This window comes from Esox lucius, chromosome 5, assembly GCF_011004845.1.
Source record: "Esox lucius isolate fEsoLuc1 chromosome 5, fEsoLuc1.pri, whole genome shotgun sequence".
In the NCBI taxonomy this organism is placed as follows: domain Eukaryota; kingdom Metazoa; phylum Chordata; class Actinopteri; order Esociformes; family Esocidae; genus Esox; species Esox lucius.
Genome location: NC_047573.1, coordinates 31,633,445 through 31,657,402, shown reverse-complemented (window position 1 = coordinate 31,657,402; position 23,958 = coordinate 31,633,445). Strand labels below are relative to the sequence as shown.

At 41.7% G+C, this 23,958-nt stretch overlaps 1 protein-coding gene across 5 annotated transcripts in view; it reads right to left on the bottom strand.

The window, feature by feature from the left end:
• The window catches only part of svild (supervillin d), a 70,603-nt gene that overhangs the window by 23,732 nt on the left and 22,913 nt on the right, over positions 1-23,958 (bottom strand). For 4 of the 5 annotated variants that reach the window (XM_034292253.1, XM_034292252.1, XM_010904156.3 and 1 more), the window contains 9 exons: positions 22,380-22,444; positions 18,468-18,586; positions 16,694-16,760; positions 13,406-13,699; positions 12,677-12,954; positions 12,130-12,265; positions 5,037-5,184; positions 1,556-1,639; positions 1,197-1,283 (listed from right to left, as the gene is read on the bottom strand). In XM_034292253.1, the coding sequence (XP_034148144.1) occupies positions 1,197-1,283; positions 1,556-1,639; positions 5,037-5,184; positions 12,130-12,265; positions 12,677-12,954; positions 13,406-13,699; positions 16,694-16,760; positions 18,468-18,586; positions 22,380-22,444 (1,278 nt within the window). The remainder of the gene's footprint in view (positions 1-1,196; positions 1,284-1,555; positions 1,640-5,036; positions 5,185-12,129; positions 12,266-12,676; positions 12,955-13,405; positions 13,700-16,693; positions 16,761-18,467; positions 18,587-22,379; positions 22,445-23,958) is intronic. The other variant, XM_034292255.1, reaches the window with a different exon arrangement.

Sequence of the window (23,958 nt, the reverse complement as noted above, 5' to 3'; positions counted from 1 at the left end):
TATACAGTAATGAAAACAATGACTCCATTTGCTCCATGGCTGGTTCGTTGCTTTAGAAACAATGACAGTTGAATAACTAACCACTACTTTATGTGAACTACGAGGAAATCAAAAGCATTGGCTGAATCTCAAATCACATACAAGTACATACTTTGCAGATAATGGTGAAGTACATACTGCTTTGTAAATAGTAAGCTAGTATGCCAGTATTGGGACCAATTGGGACATACTACCTTGTCATAAATTTGTGTCTCGAACATCAGATCATTTTGTCACGCATTAACACCATGCTAATTTTGAATATTTAGCTAGACACCATTAAACAGAGTTAAATTGATAAATGTTTCTTATTAAGTTTACTTCCACCACAAATAGCATCTATGAACTGTATGGCTTTTGCCACTGGCCGTTTTAACAGCTTATTAGCCAGTAACAGACCTACTAGTATCTACTAACTTACTAGTTGGAATAGTCATAAGAATTGAGCAATTGCTAGCAAGACTGAAGATTTACTTCACAATGCCAAAGCCATTTTATTTCAGGGCACAACAATGCTTTTTATTTCATTCGTGAATGACATTGATATAATAACTATCAATATAGGTGACAATAACTGACTTTTTCAAACACTGGTCACATACATGGCAGTCAGCAACACCCTATTTAACAAGAGCTAGTCAGTCACTCACCCACTCAGTAAGAGATAGTTACTGTTCTTGGCCGGCTCTGCTTACTGGGTTTCGGCAAAAACATTATGATTGAGAAGAATCGGATGACCTTTTTTTAACCTTTTTTTGTGTTATTTAAGTCTGTTACATAAGGTTATGGGAGTAACCTAAAGCATAAAAGCATACTTTTTCATGATATAATGTGTTTCCAATAGCCACAATGTTCCCTTCAATAAGGACTATGTTATGACTGTGTTCAAATACATGAGGGTAGTAAATCAGAGAAATTGTAATAGAACTATAAATATTTTTTGAAGCAATAGTAACATCTGCTTCATTCAAGTGGTCCCCAGAGTAAGCTCATGCTTTGCCGGTCTCTGGCATAAAAAGGTTTGAGAAATTATATCCTAATGAATCCCTTTAAAGGGTGCCAGGACTGAAAAAAAGGTATGCCCAAGGAGAAACCTGACAGTGGCTTTGATGAAAAGGGTATCATGACAAAATTGTGTGCATGGTGCCAGGACTGACCTTTGTTGTGAAGCTTGTCCAGAAAGGACTCCAGCTTGTCCAGCCTCTTGTCCCCTTCCACCTTAACCCCACTCTGAGTGGAGATTTCTGCTCAAAGAAAATGGATAACACCATACAGTCAGACATTTTGAAATGTCACTTAAGGTTAGCTCTTAAGGTTAGGTTCCCTAGGTTTATTCAAACAAAAACATTATGTACCAGGCCTAAATTCTCAAATAGTTTTAAAAAGCTGTTTTATGTGCCAAGGAAAAATTCCCATGGCCAGGAGAATGCTTGAGAGGTAAAATAATTTTCCTGCCTGAATATGTCTAAATGTTTAGAGTACAAACATCCAACTGAAACTAAGAAAGACAACATACCTTCATGCGGCTTGACCGGGGTTGCTATGGACTTCTTCATGTGGGAAATGGGAGATTCCTCTTTACCCATCTCTGACACCAGGCCTAATTGGAAAGAATGTGGGGGTTACGCTGAGGTTTTCCTCAATTGATATGAAAAAGGTGTTTAGTATATCCATCTATCTATTATATATATATATATATATACACACACATACATACATACAGCTCTGTGAAAACTTAAGAGACCACAGCAAAATTCCAGTTTCTCTTGTATTTCTACTCATAGGTATGTGTTTGAGTAAAATGAACAGTTTTGTTTTATTCTATAAACTACTGAAAACATTACTCCCAAATTCCTGGCACAAACATTCAAGTAGCTCGGCTTTGTTTGATGTCTAGTGACCATCAACCTTCCTCTTGATCAAATTCCAGAGGTTTTCAATGGGGTTCAGGTCTTGAGATTGGGCTGGCCATGACAGGGTCCTGATCTGGTGGTCCTCCATCCACACCTTTATTGACCTGGCTGTGTGGCATGGAGCATTGTCCTGTCTGAAAAACCAATTCTCAGAGTTGGGGAACATTGTCAGAGCAGAAAGAAGCAGATGTTCTTCCAGGATAACCTTGTACTTGGCTTGATTCATTCGTCCTTCACAACAACAAATCTGCCAGATTCCAGCCTTGCTAAAGCATCCCCAGATCATCACCGATCCTCAACCAAATTTCACAGTGGGGGCAAGACACTGTAGCTTGTAGGCCTCTCCAGGTCTCTCTCTAAACATCAGACGACCAGGTGTTGGGCAAAGCTGAAAATGTTACTTGTCAGAGAAGATTACCTTCTTCCATATTCCTCTACGGTCCCATCCTTATGGTCTTTCGCATACTTCAGCCTGGCTCTTCTTTGCTTCTCATTGACAAAGGGCTTTTTTCTAGCTTTGCACGACTTCAGCCCTGCCCCTAGGAGCCTGTTTCAAACCGTCCTCGCCGTGCACTTCACCCCACCTGCTGTTTGCCATTCTGTTTGTAGGTCACTTGAGGTCATCCTACGGTTGTGTTGAGTGACATTTGAATGAGTTGACGGTCATCTCGGTCAGTGGACAGTCGTTTTTGCCCTCTGCCAGTCTGTAGCTTTGTTGTCCCCAATGTCTGTTGCTTGACCTTGTTCTTATGAACCGCCATCTTTGAAATTTTCAACATGGAAACAACCTGATGCTCACTGTATCCCTCTGCCAGTAAAGCCATAATTGAACCCTTCTTTTCCTCACTCAAAGCTTTTCTTTTCAACTCCTTTGTCATGCTGAATAGTATTCAAATTACCTTTGAGGTACTACTTGCACTGTTTTTGCACATCCAGCTGGTCCTATTGAAAGAGGGTAGTGATGACCACAACAGTGGTTTTTATACTTTTCCTTATTAAATTAGTTCAGGTAATCACCTAATCAGTACCTCATTAAGTACAATGAGGTGTGCCTGTTTTGGAATTCAACACACACTGGAATGAAATGGCTGCCATACATGTAGAGATGCTGATTTAATAAAAAATAGGAGTGGTCTAACTTTTTTCCAGAGCTATATATATTATATATATACACACACACACACACACACACACACACACCACACACACACCACACACACACACCACACACACACACCACACACACACACCACACACACACACACACCTGTTTTCAAATCTCCCCTGTTTATTTATTTGTTCCAAGTTGTAGTTCTTTGCATCCCTGCTTGCTTATGGGTTTAGACACTTTAAGAAATTCTTAGATCCCTAGATTTGGCCTCTTCTTTTTTTAATTCAACGGTATACTTTGTGTAGTATATTGCTATGTTGTTATAGCAGGACATCAGGCAGGCAGGCAGGCATACATACATAATTCTAATTATATATACTCATATATACACTACAGTTCAAAGGTTTGGGGTCACTAAGAAATGTATGAAAGAAAAGCTTTGTTGTCCATTAAAATGACATCAAATTGATCAGAAATACAGGGTTGACATTGTTAATGTTATAAATGACTCTTGAAGATGGAAACGGCTGACTTCTTTACGGAATATCTATAGAGGCGTACAGAGGCCCATTATCAGCAACCATCAGTTCTGTGTTCCAATGGCATGTTCTGTTTGCTAATCCAAGTTAATCATTTTAAAAGGCTAACTGATCATCAGAAAACCCTTTTGTGATTATGTTAGCACAGCTGGAAACTGTTGTGCTGATTAAATAAGCAATAAAACTGTCCTTTAGACTAGTTCAGTATCTTCAGCATCAGTGTTGGTGGGTTTGATTATAGGCTCAAACAGCCAGAAACAAAGAACTTTCTTCTGAAGCTCATCAATCTATTCTTGTTCTGATAAATGAAGGCTATTTCATGTGAGAAACTGCCCAGAAACTGAAGATCTCGTACAACGATGTGTACTACTCCCTTCACAGAACAGTGCATACTGGCTCCAACCAGAATAGAAAGAGGATTGGCAGGCTCCAGTTCACAACTGAGCAAAAGGACAAATACATTAGAGTGTCTAGTTTCAGAAACAGATGCCTCACAGGTCTTCAGCTGGCAGCTTTATAGTAGTACCCGCAAAATACCATTCTCAGCCTTAACAGTGAAATGGAACCTCCGGGGTGCTGGCCTTCTAGAGTTGCAAAGAAAAAGCCATATCTCAGACTGGCCAATAAAAAAAATAAAATAAAAAAAACGATTGAGACGGACAAAAGATCACTGACACTAGACAGAGGAAGACTGGACACTAGACTTTTTTGGGTGTTTGGATCACAAAGAATGGAAATTTGTGAGATGCAAACCAAATGAAAAGATACTGGAGGACTGCTTGATGCCATCTGTCAACGATGGTGGAGGCAATGTGAGGGTCTGGGGGTGCTTTGGAGGAATTAAAGTGGGAGATTTATACAAAATAAAATGGATCTTGAAGAAGGAAGGCAATCACTCTATTTTGCAAAGAAATTTAATTCCCTGTGCAATGTGCTTAATTGGAGCCAATTTCCTCCTAACTATGTAAGAACTATTTAGGAAGAAGCAGTCAGCTGGTATTCTGTCTATAATGGAGTGGTCAACACAGTCAGCGGATCTCAACCCTATGTAGCTGTTGTGGGAGCAGCTAGACTGTATGGTTAAGAAGAAGTGCCAATCAAGACAATCCAACTTGTGGGAGGTGCTTCAGAAAGCATGGGGTGAAATATTTTCAGATTAACTCAACAAATTGACAACTAGAATGCCAAAGGTCTGCAAGGCTGTAATTGTAGAAAATGGAGGATTCTTTGATGAAAGCTAATTTTGAAGGACACGATTATAATTTTAATTAAAAATAATGATTTCTAACCTTGTCGATGGCGATATTTCCTATTCATTTTACTATATGTCCTATTCAAAATAATTCCATGTATGTTTTCATGGAAAACAAGGACATTTCCAAGTGACCCCAAACTTTTGAACAGTAGTGTATATATATCTTGCCTAAGGCTGACCTCTCTTGGCCATGCGCCCGGCCACTGTGAACTGGGTGGAGTCGTTGGCGGCGCCACGCCCTCTGCTCTTCCACGCCTCCTCGTTCTCCTGCAGGATCTTCATCCTTTCCGCCAGGGACATCTTGGTCTCTACATCGGCACTGGACTTCTGATGGAGGTAAAGGAGAGGACAGAGAGAGGGATGTTGTAAGGAAGGTTCAGAAATAGCTTCATGAATACTGTGCATGCATTTGCTATTTTCAGAAGAAAATCAGGCTACATCAATGGCATTGAAGTACATTGGAGTCAAATAGTGTGTTGGGGAGGAGCGAAAAAGAGGAATCCCTGTTTTATCTTTCCCACTTGGAGCTGTACAGGACATGTTAAAAGGGACTCTATCAATATCGCTAAAGCATGTGTTGTTTTCTCCACTCTATTACTCAATGATCTTTCCGGATATTTTCAGGAATTTTCTCAATAACATTATGGGAGTAGCTTAAAGCGAAAAAGAGGGAGGATAAGAAAGACTTTGAAAACGCAAAGAAATTGAAAGAATGGAAGACAGACAAAAATACGAAAGAGCCGAAACACACTGGAAAAGTTCGGAAAGTATATTTACTGGCCTTAAGGAAAGTAATTAGCTCTACTTCCTCTCCCTCAGTGGAGAGATAAATGTGCACTTACGACATTAATCAAAAAACACTCCTATTATTTCCAACATGATTCATATGCTTCATTGCCACTGTGGATTCTGCACCTGAAGCCCACTATTAAAATGAGTTACAGCAGAACAGTCACCAGCCCTACAAGGCCCGGGAGTAGTTACATAGTAATTAATGATATTCAAGCACTAAATATCTCTGATAGGTTTTATGGCCTCAAATTGATTTACAATGGCTGACTTCACTACAGCACAGTGTTTGTGTGAGTGTGTATTCGCCTTTATCTGCTAAGTTTATGAGTGTTGACTACTTCTTTATGTTGAATTTTATGGCTCTGACACAAAATAATAAACAATGACCAACAAAAGACCAACAATGTGATGGATTATTTTATCTCGCTAATTTACACAGGCGAAAGCAAACTTCCTGTGAAAACGGTGAAACATAATACAGGCCGCGATGATTGAACAGAAAAGAAAAATTGGGAAAGTCACCAAGCATCATACAGCACAAAGCCATATGGTTCCCATACATGGATCAAAGGCCTCCCCCTTGAACCACCTGGACTGTCATTGTGGGGATTAACTGACTCGCTGAAAGAATTCAGCAAAATGGCGCCGACCTACAGCCTGGGCAGGCTTCACAGTCATTCAATTGACGTTCCCATTTGAGCATGTGGTAGGCTTTACGTGTCTTGGAAACTGGTCCCTAAAGATGGGTCGTATACTTACCAAAAACATGTAGCATGAAAGTCTATACACACAGACTGTTTTTCTTTCCTTATGAGAACTAGAAACATTATTCCATATGTTTCCTATCACCTAACCCTACCCTCAAGAGCCTTACTTTAAAGGCTAAACATTACCTAACCCTAAAGGCTAACAGTACCCCTACATTTAGCCAGTAATGCTTGACCCTAAAACCAACCAAAAACTGTCAATTGGGTTATCTAGCTGGGTAAACACACAACTACAAAACACTGACAGCATATACCCAAGCATTGCGGTGCCAGACAGCCAAGTTTGGCGTGAAAGAAAAAAGGAAAAAAACTCATGGTGGCATGAGTAAATAGGGACACGTTCATACTATGTGGTTGCTTAAATACACAAATGCAAACACAGACCACACTATCCATTGTCATCCAGCAAAGCTTCGGGTTGACAGAACATCCAACATCCACAGCGCCCTGTACAATCACCCTAACAGGCCAGCTCTGGAGTCAATCAGTGAGGGGGAAAACCTTGGCTGACAGGACTCCAGTCACTGTGCTACAACCAGAGACCTACAGGAAAACATTACTCTCTCACTGCCTAAATGTACACTGGTGTGCACACACGCACGCACACACACACACACGCACACACACACGCGCAGCGCATTCCAAACGTGCGCACCCGCACTGAGGCATACACAAGGACGTGGAAGTTGAAGCACAGACTGAGACAAACGAACAGCCAGACAGGCCATCCACTAGCCTAACCACGACTTAGCGAGTGAGACCTCTATACTTTTGGATCATAGAAGCCGGTCCAACAACAGAGCTTGGATTTAAGTGACAAGGGTCTTTGTGAATCTTATCTTCAGTTGGCAGATTCCTATTTAAACTGCAGTTCAGGATGGAACCTGACATGTACAGTACTAGTCAAAAGCTTGGACCCACCTACTCATTCAAGGGTACTTCGTTACTGTACCATTTTCCACAGTGTAGAATAATAGTGGAGACATCATAACTATGAAACAACACATATGGAATCATGTCGCAACCAAAAGTGTTAAATAGATCAAAAACATTTAATATTGTAGATTCTTCAAAGTAGCCCCCCTTTGGACACACTGCATTCTCTCAACCAGATTCATGTGTTAGTCACCAGGAATACATATGTTTTTACTGTAGAAGTCCATAGTATGGCAAGAACAACTCAATGACATGAAGGTCAGTTAATCCGGAAAATACAGAAGACTTTTGAAAGTTTCTTCAAGTGTAGTACCATCAAGCGCTATGGTGTAACTGGCTCTAATAAGGACCACCACAGAAAAGGAAGACCCAGAGTTCTCTCTGCTGGAGAGGATAAGTTCATCAGGTTTGAGTCCAGATTTGTCTTTGTGAGACACAGAGTTGGTGAACTAATGATCACCTAAGATGTCTTTAAAGCAGGGCAGCTGCTTTGAAGAATCCAAAATGTAATCAAAATGGATTTTGATTAATTTAACACTTTTTGGTTGCTACATGATTCCATGTGTAACTTCATAGTTTTGCTAAATTAATATATTCCATACTACATGTGGAATATAGGTGTGTCCAAACGTTTGACTGGTACTGTATTTCTGTTGAAAAACAGAGTTTCAAAACCTGTGGCGAGCATGCTTTTAGACATGCAAAAAGATACTGCAAACACAGACACTCACCTGATAGTAAGCGATTACAACTAGCAAGTTGGGCTGACAACAATGAAGTCATACAGAGGTCAGGAGAAGGTTGTGAGGTGGAGAGCAGGAAAACGGAGGAAGCAGAAGAGAAACAGGGAAAGGGTGGAAGAGCAGACAGGGTCATCCTAAATATCCGGCTAGAGAGCAGCTGGCCTGGGAGGGACATTGGGATATGAAACTGCGTGTGCAGAAGCAACAGGGGACCTAAGAGGGAATGAGGAAAGAGAGAATGGTGAGGGTGGGGGGCGTACATTTAAGCCTTGCACAGGTTGGCCTCAGCTAGAGGATCCATAGAAGTCTATGGGAGCGACCTTACAGAATTGTCATCTTTTGGTTTTAGCAAAGACAAAAATACTGCGAGGTGTGGCTCCAACTGGTGTGATATCATAAAGTGCTGTCCATTGTAATCAGTGTAGACAAAAAACAAATACATAATTTTTTAAGCATTCAACACAAAATGCAACATCCCTTTAATCAGCTAGCTAGATATTGTAGCAACATTTCATAACAATGAACATGTTTAATTTGAGCAGTAACAGCCTTCTACTACCCGAGTGCAGTATCGTGATGCCTCAGCTGTCCCACAAGGACACACATTCTAGTTGTGTTCTTTGGTACAAGTTGTATAAACTCTGTAAATCGGTGTGTAAAGAAATGTCAGTGTTCAGATGTAATCCGCCAGGCAAACAGTGAAAGAGTACTCCTTTTGGCTTGCAGTAAGTACAACATGATACAGAACACTGCAGGCAGGCATGATCAATATTGGTTTTCCAAAAAGAACTCAAATTGTATTTCTATGAAAATAACTTGCTAATTTTACCAATTAGTACATAATTTGCTGAGCTACGGTGAAATTCCCCTTTCAGAAGAAACAAATGTCCAACCACTCCCAAGCCCTGACTGGGGGGAATAGAGGGAGGGATTTAGTGCCTGGCCAATGGCATTGCAGGAATTCACATTGTTGAGAGAGAACAAAATGTAATTAAATGTGTGTTTTTACCCTCTACTGCTGTTTAAGCCTAGTTGACAGACATCAAAAACACCTCCAGTTATTGGTGAGTCAAGAGGGAAACGTAAGAGCGTGACTTGGTTTACTGCAGGTTGGGGGACGTTAGAATTATTTCCACACTAGGCTAGTTTGAATGTTGTTTTCATGTGGTTATGCTAATGTAGAAAACATTTAAGACCTATAAAAATCAACACTGAAGGCCTCTTTAACATACCTTTTCAAGGGAATCAATTTAAGTCTAAAGGTTTAAGGCAGAAGGGGAAAAAACAAGGCTGAAGAATCCATTAATTTAATGAAGTAACATGCTCTAAGTGACCTGCCCACAAAACACATTGGGCCAGTTAGAAGGACAAAGACCATGCCTAGTCCTGGACTAAATAAAAAAATGGGGAGATGTCCCAATTTAAACCATTTCGCAGACACTCTTAACTAGAGTAGTCATTTGGGTTAAGTGCCTTGCTATTAAGGAAACATCTCTGCCAGTTTAGGATTGGATTTAGGAACCTTCCAGTTAGCCCAACCACCAGACCACCTGCCATCATGTACAGAGAATCTGCAAAGCGTGGGTAAAGTATGACCCGGCCACAAGTCACAATAGGTTTCAAGAACTCGTATTTCAGCTAAAGGAGCATTAAGGTCATTTTCACTTTTTTCTTAAGATATGAGCATGCTCACTTTCAAACAGCGAAAGCACTTTTAAGGAATGCTGAATGACACTTACACTATCAAGTGAGAGTTGCAATCATTTTCACTCACACAACCTCTCCGCACACCCCCAAAAAAACGTTTCAGATTTAGCTAGAGAAAGAATCTCAAAATGACACCACAGTCAATGGGAGAAAATGCGCAGTTCAGCTAACAGGAAACATCTGCAGCATGTGAGAGAAGGCGGCAGTGTGTGCGCACCATGGGCGTATCCCAAATGGAAGCCTATTCACTATTTGACACACTACATGGTACCAGAGTCTGCTGGTTAAAAGTAGCGCACTACACAGCTCAACAGGATGTCATTTTGGAGGAAAACCTTGATTCTCTTTTCTTGCAGTGACGACAAAAGTGTAACAACATCTGCTCCAGCTTGGTCCACAGCGACTCATAGAGTTCCTGTTTTTCCTAAACTTGTGCCTGAAAACCCAACAGGCACACACATCCCTAGATGAAAACATAAATCTGGAATTGTGACTTTTGGGGTGTTTTATAGAAATGGAAACCCTGACATATCAGGACCAACACCAAACCATCAATGGACAATATGTACCATACCAATTAGCCATTTCACATACAGCAAGTACTAGAAGCTGACCCCACAACAAGTCATTGCAAAACGCTGTGCTCTACCAACCGAGCCACACAGGACTGACTTCTAATGAGAGCTGTGTGTTTCCTTACTCTCCTTTCCTCTCCATCTCTCAAGCTGACAGCTGCAGCATGCTGAGATCCAGACCAATTCCAATGACTTCAGATGGATTAAAGGCAGAAATCCACAGGCATATTAGAAGCCGTGCAGACCTTGTCTCCCCCGGTACATTCCAGGGTTGTGCTCTCAAACGACTTTTCAGGTTAACTGTGGATAGGAGTTCAAATCATAGCCCCATTTCCACTGAGAAACAGGTCTTATGAACACAGTTGGACTACTGTACCAGATTAAATTAAGCTTAAATAGGGCTAATCTGTGTAGGAAGATGACATCATTTTAGTTTTATAAGGAGGTTGGTGGCTTCTCATGGATGGAGGGTTTCCCATAGCCAGTGAACCCCTTGAAACTTGTCTCTAATGACCATGTGCTGAAGCCTAGAAAGATGATCCATCCATATAAATAGAGATGACATTATTCCCAGTGTCTCATTCAAAGTTAGGAAAATGTGTCCAGAACTCCACAACGGTGAGTCACAAAATCTATGATGATGCAGTAACCGTTGGAGAACAGTTCAATAATGTGAGGGATTACTCAGAAAGAGACACTGAGAGAGAAAGAGTTAAAAAGTGAGAAAGCTAGCTAAAGAGAGTGACAAAAACAGCAAGAAAGAGTGAAAGAACCAGAGAGAACACGAGGGAGATGGAAAAAGTGGGTCTATTCATGTGAGAACAGAGACTTCACCTGTAAAATATTTTCGTACGTTTCGTACTAAAATCAGTGTGCGCGATGTGTGTTTATGTGTATGTGTGGGGCATTACATAGAAAAGGAAAAATAAGTGTTATTATTCATTTCTATAAAAAACTAACAGAGTGTATGTAGAGCGAGACCATGATGGACAGACCAGCTTGCTGGACAAGCCAAAGGAACCACCCTAAGCTGCATGGTATTAACTTCTTTACGAGTGTCAGGTCAGAGGCGTCCCTCTCTGGCAGGCTGCATAGCTAAGCCCTGGATTTGGCATCAATGCTCCCACTGCTTCCAAATCTCCCTCCCCGCCACGCTCTTCATTTCCTCATCCACCTCCTACCTTAGCCAACTGTTCTCAGCACATCCCATGGGAAAACTAGCTGATTCAGAACATTTCCACCAGAAGATACCGGACCAAGCTGACTCAGAACATTTCCACCAGACGATCCCAGACCAAGCCTCAGTCTTTTGCAGACAGGTTGCATCTCCTGGGTTTGAGGTCTCTACTTAAGGCCCAGACTTTTGCCGACATTGCAGAGTTTCTTTAACAACCCCCTAACCTCACTGTCTTTCCTCTACAAACTGCTCACCTACCCTGGGTAACCACTACCAGTGGCCATGTCTTCAGAACACTGTCAGGCCCAGAGTTCATACGATACTTTGTCACAACCTCTCCCGACTGAACCTCTGTCTCAGGTCTACCCTAACTGTGGTTGACTAATTCTTGCAACTCACACTAAATTCCCAGAAACCCTATCTGGAATTAGTACCTGGAATTAGGAGTGAATGAGAACCAAATCCAAGAATCCTCTAGAATTCAGGTAAAGTAACCAGTCATGCAATCTCAACCTTACAAACCGCTCCTATCCACTGGAAAGAGTCAGTGGTGCCCCAGGCTTCCGAACCCTTACCTTCTTCTTCCAGGCGTCTCCGGAGTCCTGGAGCTGGTTGAAACGGTCTGCCAGAGACTTCTGAACCAAGTCGCTGGGCTTGGGCTTCTTCAGTTTGGCTTTCCACTCCTCATCGCCGCTGTTCATTTCAGCCAACCTGGGAGAATGACAGGGTGTTGAAGCAAGGACTCACTAGCAAAGTCATTAGCACACAACCTGAAGGCTATATTGTAACACAGATTAGATCCTCTATTTAAATAATATCAGAGGATATGCTTCCTATTGTATGTTTTCATAAAAGGCAGGGATGCTTTAGTTGCCCCCTGAAAAAGTGAGCAGACACACTCTGTAAATAAACATACAAATTGCTCACTATTTTGCTGCTTTAATGTTCGTCTAATCCACTTCTATGTAGATCAACTTCAAGTAATCTCCACTCTCAAAAGATTATTAGGCTATTAAATTCTGAATGTGTGAATGAATTTGGCAAATACTAGCCATTCTGAGGTGTTTAACTGTTCTGTCACAGTGCGTGCACACACATCTGTTCTAACTCCACCCACTGTACCTCTCTTTAAGCGCTGACCCTGTACTGCTGTCCAGACTGCTGTCTACATCCTGGTCCTCTCCGTCTTCTGTGTCCACCGACGACGTCTTATCCCCCAGGGAGGGAGTCTGTTCCTCCCCCCGGTTTCCCCCTGGAGAGGGTGACCGGCTCTGGAGGTCCTCCCCTGAACTGCTGCTACCCCCGCGGCCAGCACCTCTCGGCATCTGGGGGGTGCTGAAACATCCTCCGTCAGGGTTATCGTCCACCGTTGTCTCTTCATCCTGTAGTGGTAACAGGAACTGTGGATTGGATTTCAAATCAACTTAAATCCAATTGTATTCATTGCAAGCACAAAACACAACCGTTATAGGCTTTACCAGTGAAATGTTTACATACAAGCCTTTTCCCAACAATACGGAGTATACTGACTTTTCTTTTAATCAAAATACAGCACCCTGATAGTCAGAATCAACTTCATTCACCAAGCGCATCAATACAGAGGGGACGAGGCCCCCAGACTGGCGATGCTAAGCCAATTGTGCATCGCCTCATGGAACTACAGGTCACAGCTTTGACAGGTGATTGAACCTGGGGTGTAATGGTGCTTCTGCACCATGATGTACAGTAGTGCCTTGGACCGCTGCGCCACTCGAGATTCTGAAACAGCATGGTCAGCGTAGACTAGCTAGTTACACGTAGATATAATAAGATGCTCAACAGCTTCCCATTAAAAAAGGTGAGGAAACTGACCTCTTCCCCAATTTCCTCAGTTTTCACCTCTTCGTCCTCTTCTTCATCGCTTTCAGGGTGGCTCAGTGTGACGCTGGTTTGTCGGACCACCCCGGTGGCGGGGGTGCTGTCGGGGGCCCCTCCTTCACTGTAGTCCGACTCGACGCTTGTGGAGCGGCTCTTTTTGAGGATGCCCTTGATGCCACTGCGGGTGCCCGAGTCTTGGCGCAGCAGCAAGGCAGGCTGGGAGGGCGCAGGGGACTTGTCCTCATCGTTTTGGACATTTGATGTTAGGGCCGAACTGGATGATGAGAGCTGAAAAGGAGAGACGAGGAAGATTAGGAATCAGAACACTTAACAGGATTTGGATTGGCTAGAACAGGAATAGGCAACTACGTTGAACAAAGAAATTCAGCAAGGTGTAGGGTACACTTGCAAAAACAAGATTTCACTTAAAGTGATAAAACACCTAGATACAAAACTGTGTTGGATAAGACTTTCCAGCATGTCCAAAAAGAATGTGTGCAGTGGCAGAATTAGAACAATATCCAGTTATTACGAAAACACAAAAAAGGGAAATTCGGTTTGGAAATTCTAAAATACAGTGTCATCTTTCCACATCATCACCAAGTCCTGCGATACCAAATGTTGAGGGCTGAGTTCAGCAGGGGTTTCTTATTAACACACTACATCTCCAGAACAAAGCCTTCTGGTACCAACAATCAGAATGAATAAGTTAGAAAACCGTAAAAAAAAGAGAGGAAATGTTGCATATTGAAACAATGCACCAGCACAATGCAAAATGCAGTGCCACCAGGCAATAAATCGACAATACTCAATGGCAAATTATTTGACCATGGTAACTGATTTCACAAAATTTTTATTATGTCGCTGACTGCCACAAAATGAAGGACAGTGTGAGAAAGAAAACAAACCTGCATTACATCATAAGTATCTATTGTTATTATTTATCATTATAATACTTTTTTTATTGGCTGTTCTCTGCTGTTCTACTGCCAGCCAATAAGACAAACTTAATTGTTGTTGCTTGTTCTATTTTCTATTGAGAATTCATTAACGTAACTTCCAGAATACGCTTTGGCAATATGTACATCGAGAGCATGACAGAGAGAAAGACAGAAGAGCACTAAAGAGTGAGGGAGAGGGAAAACAGAAGGCCTCTGTTTAGTTGGAACAGCAGCAGAAACCCCTGGGGGAGGTCAGAGGGCATTGGGCTGGCCCGTTGACACTAAGAGTGAGGAGCACAAGACAGAAATGCCTAGATGATGTCGGGGGGGGGTTAAACATTTCAGTGAAGATCACCAGAGAATGTGCAGAATGTGGGGCAGGACGTTTAAACTGTCAGCCGCCATTATGAGTGTCTCTCAACGCAGACAGTGAATTTGCATGTAGGGGAGCGGAAGGAGGAGGTGGAGGGGAGAGAGGAATGCCACGACATTACCAACAAGGAGAGGAGTATTTGAAGGTAGGTATGAAGCAGAGCGACTAAACGCTGCTGCCGAACACAGATGGAAGGTCCATGACAACCTGCGCTCTTTCAGCTGGGTTCTCTCTAGTTCTACTGATAGAGCACGACACTTGCAAAAGCCAGGGTAGTGGGTTCGATTCCTAGTAGCACCCATATAATATGCGAAAGGTATGCAAGTAAGACTGAAGTATACTGGATATTTACCACAAAGCCTTATTACCATTATAAACTGGATACCAATACAAATAAAATGACAAGAAAAGTATCTTTTGTACCTGTGGTTTACAGTCTCATTTAATATGGCTATCAGTCAATCGATACTCGGTCTGAATTGTCCCATTTCTAATAGTAAACACATTGGCCCTCATTTATCAAAAGTGCGTACACCAAATTTCCAGCGTACACCTGGCGTACACCCAAAACCACGGTGACTTTGAGATTTATCAATATGGACGTTGGCGTACGGCACTCTCAAATCCTACGCCAGCTCAGGAGGTGGTGTACGCACGTTTTGAGTTAGTGCGGAAATGCGCAGAAAAAAAAATCCTAACGCACTGACAAACTAAAAGATATGATATATTATAACCCACTGTAAAAAAAACAACAACATAATAATTACAAACTTCAGTGTTTATTTTTGTGCAACATGGACTTCAATGTTTAATTTGTGTGACTTTACCGAAGCATTTGATTTATATGTATTCCTTCAGATACGAGCCTGTGCGCTTTACATGACGTCTCAGGGTTAGGCCCGGCAGTTGCGCACGGACTGGGTTCAGTAATAAAAGGCTTTTAATGACCAAAATATAATTCAGACTGACAAAATAATAAAAATGACATTCTTCTTCTCTTAAATAATAATAATAATAATAGAAATAATAATAACGACATTCTTCTTCTAAATAACAATAAACGTCATTAATAATAAATATCATAAAATAATAAGACGAATATTACAAATTGTCATGCAATTATTAATGCTAATGAATGGTACTCCACATCATATCATCATCTTTTATTCCTCTTTTTAAACTGCCAAATAAAATGTTTTTATTTCTTTCTACCTCCCTGGTGATCGTTTCAATCTCCACGTGAGAGAAGTTTCTCTTTTTTGCCGTCTTCCGTGTGTCCATGGCGTAAAATGAGGGCGTGGGGGAAGCGGAGACTTTAATATATAGGGGCGTGTTATTCTAATGACGATCGTTTTCAGCCGCGGCATTTATCAAGGGCAGGTATTGCGTACACCTGGATTTTAAAGGTACGCACAGCTTCATAAATCAGGCAGTGTGAGGAGTGTAAGCAAAATCTTACGCCAACATATACGCCCGTTTCTACGCAAGAATGATAAATGAGGGCCATTGTGGTTAGACTTGATTTGGATAATCTGTAGATGCACTAGATATATTCATACTATTAACAAACTATTAAAAACAAAGTAAATGCTTGCTAAGGTTAAGGTTAGGTTTACAATAAGATTAAGGGAAACATTTAGTTATATGATGAGTTTTAAAGTAAGGGTTCGTGTTAGTAGATAGTTAACTGAAATAATGTTTATAGTCCCTAGACAGTCTGTAAAGCATCTACCGATTGACTGTCCAAATAAAGTGTTACCAACACATTTTCAAAACCAACGACAAAGACATGCTTCATTGCGGAAAAGCCCATTCTTTAGCAACCCTGTTGCCACAAGGCCTGTATTTGCCATTTACACAATCCCTCCGTTATGTACGCACACACAACCCCAAACACGGTGCAACAACACACATTCGCACCCACAGACGTTTCCCAGAAAACACCGTCACGTTCCACAGCCGACTCACCGTCATGTGGGCGTGGTGCCAGCTGGGTATGTCGGCAGTCTCCCCGACCACGCCTCCCTTTGGAGGGCTGCAGAAAGTAGGTAAATGGCAGACAGGCAGAGCGAAAGAAAGACAGGGAGAAAGAATATGATCATTATTATGACAAATGGCAAGGCTTGCTATCAGTCTGTCGTTTGTGATTGTCATGGTCACTAAATATACCTTCACTTCTGATTTGAGAGGTTCTCTGTGCTCATTCAGGCTTCCGATAATCAAATCCACATCAATTACAGTATACACATCATGTTTATTTGTTTAAGCCTCCTGTCTATAATTCAAAAGTATAATTCCTCAAATAAATAAGAAAACTTTGACAGGAAAAGTATTCTAACCAACAGAGAGAAACTGAATAGAGCAACATTATGTGTGGAATATAAAGAATGAAGGTCGAAACATTCAAAACAGTTATGTTAATGGCCTGAAAATATTCTGTACAACAGGATAAATTCAATTAGGGTAGGAGAAGAGTATACGCTGGCACACACATAGACGGACAGAGGGACAGACAGACAAAGACACTGTGGGTGGCCATGAATGGCCCAGTTAGAAGACATTGGCAGCTATACAGGACATGAAGTATGAACAAGCATACAGAGACAGTCACACAGACAGGCCACGCAGAGAGACAGGCCACGCAGAGAGACAGGCCACGCAGAGAGACAGGCCACGCAGAGTGACAGGCCACGCAGAGTGACAGGCCACGCAGAGAGACAGGCCACGCAGAGAGACAGGCCACGCAGAGAGACAGGCCACGCAGAGAGACAGGGCTAAGATAAACCAACATTACAAACAACTCTGTCCTCCTGGTATACATTATGGACAGTGTATGGAGTGTAATGAGCTGAATGGAGTGTAATGAGCTTTCAGTATCATAGAGCTCAGACACCTCATCAACCACAAAACGAATATGAGTTTAAAACCAGCTGAATATTTCAAATAAGCCCTGAACGTTAACTACCACTTTACATTTTAGTAAGTTTAGCCACTAGTGATGCTTAAAGGGGTAATAAGGGTTAACAACCTTGATCTGTGACAACAATTGTTTTATTCCCCACCTTGCTGGCTCTGGGATTCAAACTTTGATTCGCTTCCAGGTCAGCAGGTCTAACTGTGACTGTCCGGTCTCATAAGCTACAACCATGTGAGGAAACGGTTAAAAGGAAAGCATCTCTTCCAAATGCGTGCAGGTTTTTCTGGCACTCTGGACACCACAAGGGAGTTAACTGGAAGGAAAAAGGGGTTGAAGTGACCGGTTCAACTACCTGCCACACACGCGCACAACTGTACCTTCTGACCCAACAGGCTGACAGCACTGTGAAATTAATCTGCCACCACAGAGCTAAACTAGCAGACTACAGTGAAATATTACACCAACGCACCAGGAAAAATACTGCGCGGGTGTGTGTGTGTGTAGGGGGGCTGTGTACCTATGTGTCTACAAATTCCTGACCTTAAAATGTTTACATTTATTCAATTGTGCCCAGAGCTGCATTTACACAGGGAGCCCAACTGTTCATTTTCACATGAGAATTCTTTACAGGGCTGATCTTATAAGTCAAAAGACCAATAAGAGAGAGAAAAAGATCAGAATGGAGCCGCATGTGCAAACACTTATCACTCCAACTGGTTTTCAATTCAATCCATCTGTAGACAATATATGACCCTAATGTTGTCATCAAATAAACATCATTGTAAATGAATAGGCTCAATAATAAATCTCTTTGACTCGGCCTACCTGCCTCCCGCCGCCATCTCCTCCATTGTGATTGGATGGGTGGATGCTGGATTGTCGTCCTTGGCACAACGCCCACGCCTCTCTGTTGTTAGGGGCGACTCCTCGGTCTTCTCCGGCCCCTGATGGAAAGGCATTGACAGTATGTTTACAGATCAAAGATCAGCTTCCCCTTAAATTCTACAGTTGTGTTCATAGGTTTTGCATACCCTGGCAGAAATATTGATTTAGAAAAAATGACTGATCATGCAAAAAAAAACTTTTTATTTAAGGATAGTGATCATATGAAGCCGTTCATTATCAATAGTTATTTGGCTCCTTTTTAAATCATAATTACAACAGAAATCACCAAAATGGCCCTGATCAAAAGTTTACATACCCTTGAATGTTTGGCCTTGTTATAGACACACAATGGCAATTAAAGGTTAATTTCCCACACCTGTTGCTTTTTAAATTGCAATTACTGTCTGTGTATAAATAGTCAATGAGTGTGTTAGCTCTAACATGGGTGCACCGAGCAGGCTAGATACTGAGCCCTGGGGAGCAGAAAAGTACTGCATAACAAGGTAATGTAACAGAAAAGGACAAAAAGATATCCAAAGCCTTGCAAATGCCATACAGGGATCTCTTGATACCAAACCAAGGTCAGGGAGACCAAGATAGATTTCAGCCAAAACTCCCAGAAGAATTGTTCGGGATACAAAAAACCCACAGGTGACCCCAGGAGGCTGCTCTGGAAAAAGACGCTGTGGTTGATTCAAGGAGCACAACACTGACAACACCTTGACACACTTCACAGCTTCTGCCACACTGTAATTTGAAGAGACGAGACCAAAATAGAGCTTTATGGTCACAACCATTAGCGCTATGTTTGGAGAGGGGTCAACAAGGCTTATAGTGAACAGAATACCATCCCCACTGTGATGCATAGTGGTGGCTCACTGATGTTTTATGGGTGTGTACAGGGAATATTGTGAATTGATGGCAAGATGAATAAAGCATGTTATTGGAAAAAACTGACAGACAATTTGCATTCTTCTGCACGAAAGCTGCGCATGGGACGCTCTTGGACTTTCCAGCATGACAATGACCCGAAGCACAAGGCCAAGTTGACCCTCCAGTGGTTACAACAGAAAAAGGTGAAGGTTCTGGAGTGGCCTCACAGTCTCCTGACCTCAATATCATCAAGCCACTCTGGGGAGATTTCAAACGTGCAGTTCATGCAAGACGACCAAAGACTTTGCATGAAGAATAGGCAGCTATACCACCTGCAAGAATTCAGGGACTCATAGACAACTATTACAGAAGACTGCACGCTGTCATTGATGCTAAAGGGGCCAATACACAGTATTAAGAACTAAGGGTAAGCAGACTTTTGGGTTAGTTAATTTTTTTCTTTGTTGCCATGTTTTGTTTTATGATTGTGCCATTCTGTTACGACCTACAGTTGAATATTAATCCCATAAGAAATAAGTGTGTTTTGCTTTTCTTTACAAATGGTACATATATTACCAATTCTCCAAGGGTATGCAAACATTTGAGCCCAACTGTATCCTTAAACATTAGTCGGGAAAAAAGCCTAACTGACCAGAGAATAGCATCTAAGGACAAGTGCACCCAGTTTCCTCCCTTAGGATGGGACATTATGGATATTATCCCCAGAAGTTATTACTAGAAGTTCACTCAAATGTTGGGCTGACAGGGTCCCATGACAGGACAGTTGACTCCCACACCTTACCCTAGTTTGTTTCCCAGGCAGCCAGCCATTCAGTCATTCACTGCAGATATTTAGCCAGTTATACTCCAGACATTCATTCTGCAAGTAAGCCAGCCAGTCATGCAGTCAGTCAGCCAGTTATTCAGCCAGTCATTCGCACAGGCAGTAAGTGCCAGTCAATGAGCTGGCCAGCCATTCAGCCAGCCAGTCAGTCAGCGCTAGATTAAAGCACCAAGTATAAATAAACCAAGGGAACCCCTGGGGGGTTGGACAACAAGTGAGTCCAGACCCCCAGAAGAACAGATGTCAATGAGGACCATCCGGTTTAAAGACAAACAAAGTATAACAGCATTTGTCTATTTGTTAATGAGGTCTATTTATTAGTATCATGTATATGGAAAAAAGAATACTAAAACAAGGAGGAACTACACCCAAGTATCCGTTTGGAGAAGCATATTCTCAGCTGCAAAACATTCCTATGGGGCTATTACAAATAAGACTCACATTATGTCGGTTTTACATGAATTAATGTAGAGTAAAGCTTCAGAGTTTGATTTATTTAAATATTCCTATAAAGAGATTCACATAATACACAGAGTGAATAATGAGCTCTCCCCAGGCACAAAAAGTGTCTGCCTCGGTTTCTTAGTGTTGTCATTTGCTAACATCCATCTCAACAGGATTCAGAGAACAGGGAGTTTAGAACCACATCTGTTAGCTCAACAACTGCACAAACCCCTCATGGAATCCCAAGGCCATTGCTAAAGACCTAGTCTTATATTTTATGTTTAAAAGTTGGGTGAGCATGCACGAAAACCTTTTTCGATCTTATATAATAAAAACATTAGAGCCTTAGGGGACTTCCTATTATTTCTTAATCTTGGCTCTGTTCAATCTCTAAGGCCAGTTGGAGTGAACGAGCCAAGTCTCAGTCCAGGTGCAGGTCAGTATTTATATTCAGTGGGACAGCTCCAAATACAGAGGATGTTAATGAAGAAATCAGCTTGAAGGAAGATAAAGAACTGGGCCCAGGTGGATGGAGTGGGATTGAATGATGGAGAAAATTGAAGGAGGAAACATAGCTCTTCGACGATTGTTGCAATGAAACACAGGTAGAAACTATTTGACTGTGTGCTTAGGGTCGTTGTCCTATTGGGATGTGAACCTTCGTCCCAGTCTGAGGTCCTGAGCACCCTGAAGCAGGTTTTCATCAATGATCTGTCTGTACTTTGTTCTGTTAATCTTTCCCGCAATCCTTACTAGTCTCCTAGCCTCCAGTGCTGAAAAATATCCCCACAGCATTATGCTGCCATCACCACATTTCACTGTAAGGATGGTAGGAGCAGGTGATGAGTGGTGCCAGTTCCAAACCATGTCCAATCAATTGAATAATGGTGAACTAAAGTCCATTTGCAAAGTAAAAATGTGTCAACATGCCTGCAGCTGATGCTTACACACAGATATAGAAAATGTGCTGTGGTAGCCTGGTCCCCTTACAGTCGAATGCAGAGTAATATATTAAGATTGGGGACATGAGTAGGACTGGTCAAAGAAATCACTTGTGGCATGCGCCATTGTGTAGACTGTTACATTTCTCTTTGAGCAGTTTCTGACGCTCATACAATACCCCACATACTTCTTTAGAGAGCAGAACAGTCGTGAAGAGCGAACAGCAATTCTGTGCCATCAGCTGAAAGGGACAATTTGTTAAAATCTTTAATATAAGTACCAAAAAATATTAAATTACAAAACATAATTGTACTATTGTTTGTCAGGTCATGGCTATGGGGATGCCCCTAGGTTATGGTTGTCCTCAATTAAAGGCAGCTGCCCTGCGTTGCCTCAACTTGGAGATCCTACTTGAGTTTGTCCACACCACAGTGTGGATCATTGTTTATACCTTGTGCAGGTAAGTTGCGGTTGTACCTTCTCTTTTGTTATGTTGTCTGAGACCGTACCAAATCAATATCTTGCTCCAGCTCTGCGCCTTGTGTCCTGCCTACTACCTGCCACCGTGACATTGTTATTCAACCTGCCGCCCGCTATCAACCCGCCTTTTATCAAAGAAAATGTAATTGACCGTAAACCATTCCGCCCAGCAAATATCACCAAAAGGAATGCAGGTTATGACCAGTTCATCACGAGTACTCACAACGCTTGAGCACAAACACAAAAACACAGGCAGACAGAAAGCATACCTGAAACACAGACGTCTTGGTAGCCATGCTCATCTTAGCTCTGTCATCCATCTTCCTGTCAGGGACTTTAAAAAGACACAGGTACACAAACAAAGAACAATGTCAAAATTACACAAAATGGCAAAACATACAGGTATCAAAAGCACAAAATACACAAAAGGACAAAATCAGAATGCTTTTCTTTGATGCAATTTTTACAATGCAGTTATTTAACAGACCCTCGTATACAAAGTGACTGACAGTAGCTGCAGCATATGAGTAGAGCAATTTTAGTTTGTTACTGGTCCCCGTGGAAATTGAACTAACATCTCTGGCGTTTCAAGCGACATGCTCTACAAAATGAACTACACAGGGCCTTTATGTGCTTATTGTATCCAGCGCTTTCTTTGATGTGTCAGGTATGAATAATGTCACCTCAGGGCTTGGATTAGGGTGTTTCGTTTCTAAAAGGGATACTGCTATAATGATGTTTACATTACCGGCTTGTCAGTGTAAAGGTCCACACGCACACACACATGCACATAAAAGTAAAAAGACTTGTTTCGCTTTCAAAATATATATACACGTCTCTCTCACACACACACCTAATCTTCCCATAGTCAGGCTGAACACCCTGCACTCCGGGTAAATTACTGTGTATTTACTGCCTGCTCCGCAAAAAGCAATAAGGGTGTTTCCCAGATAAACTCACTTTCCCAGAAATAAAAACACCAGCGAAGACGCTGGGAATTCTCTGGATATCTCATCGGCCTCTCTGTTTTCCAGAGGGCCTCAGTGGCTGTCCGGCATCAGCGTAATGAAGGAGGGTCAATGGAAGAGCTTAAGTGCTCCTTTGGGAAATCTTCTGAAGTGATTCCAGAAACTACAATAGAATACAGCTTTGGGTTCTGTTTCGATCCTGGCAAAAAGTACCACTTCAATCGAAAAAAGCAGAGGGACTGTGGTTAGAAGAAGAATATTCTGAAACAATAGTAAATCAAAGTAAATCAGTACGGTCTCTTCAAACTGGTTTATTTTCAAAAGGTTACTTGGTCCAAAACCAATCACTTTTTGTGGGTTTGGTGTTTGAGCACGTGTGCAAAATAAAAGCCCTTATTCCAGTTTTAGGAAAGTTGGAGACTTGAGCTCTGGACTCTGGACGAATGGGAAGACTTAAATTAATTGCCGTGAGCTTTGTTGTAACACCCAGGAGAGAATGTATTTTTCCCCTTTTAAAAGTAACAACAGTAGCCAGGATATTGCTAGCAATCTGTTGACAATATTCACTATAGGAGGTTTATCACCCTTTCTTGAATGAACAACCAACATACTGCACAGTTTCGATTGCCAAGATACTTTTAATGAAACTGGGGTCCAGATGATCTCCATTACATACTAATGCATTTTTTTGGCAAAAAAGCTATTTCTCATTGTTGCAAAACAGTAAACAAGTATTTTTATTTATTTTTTAAAGACAAAGACATTTGAGTAAATAATGTGAAACTAAATTAGAACTCTCAGAGCTGATACAAACTTATTTTAAATGTATTCAGGAAAACTTTGTTCAATCAGGAATCTATCCTTATGTATAAAAGAGGTC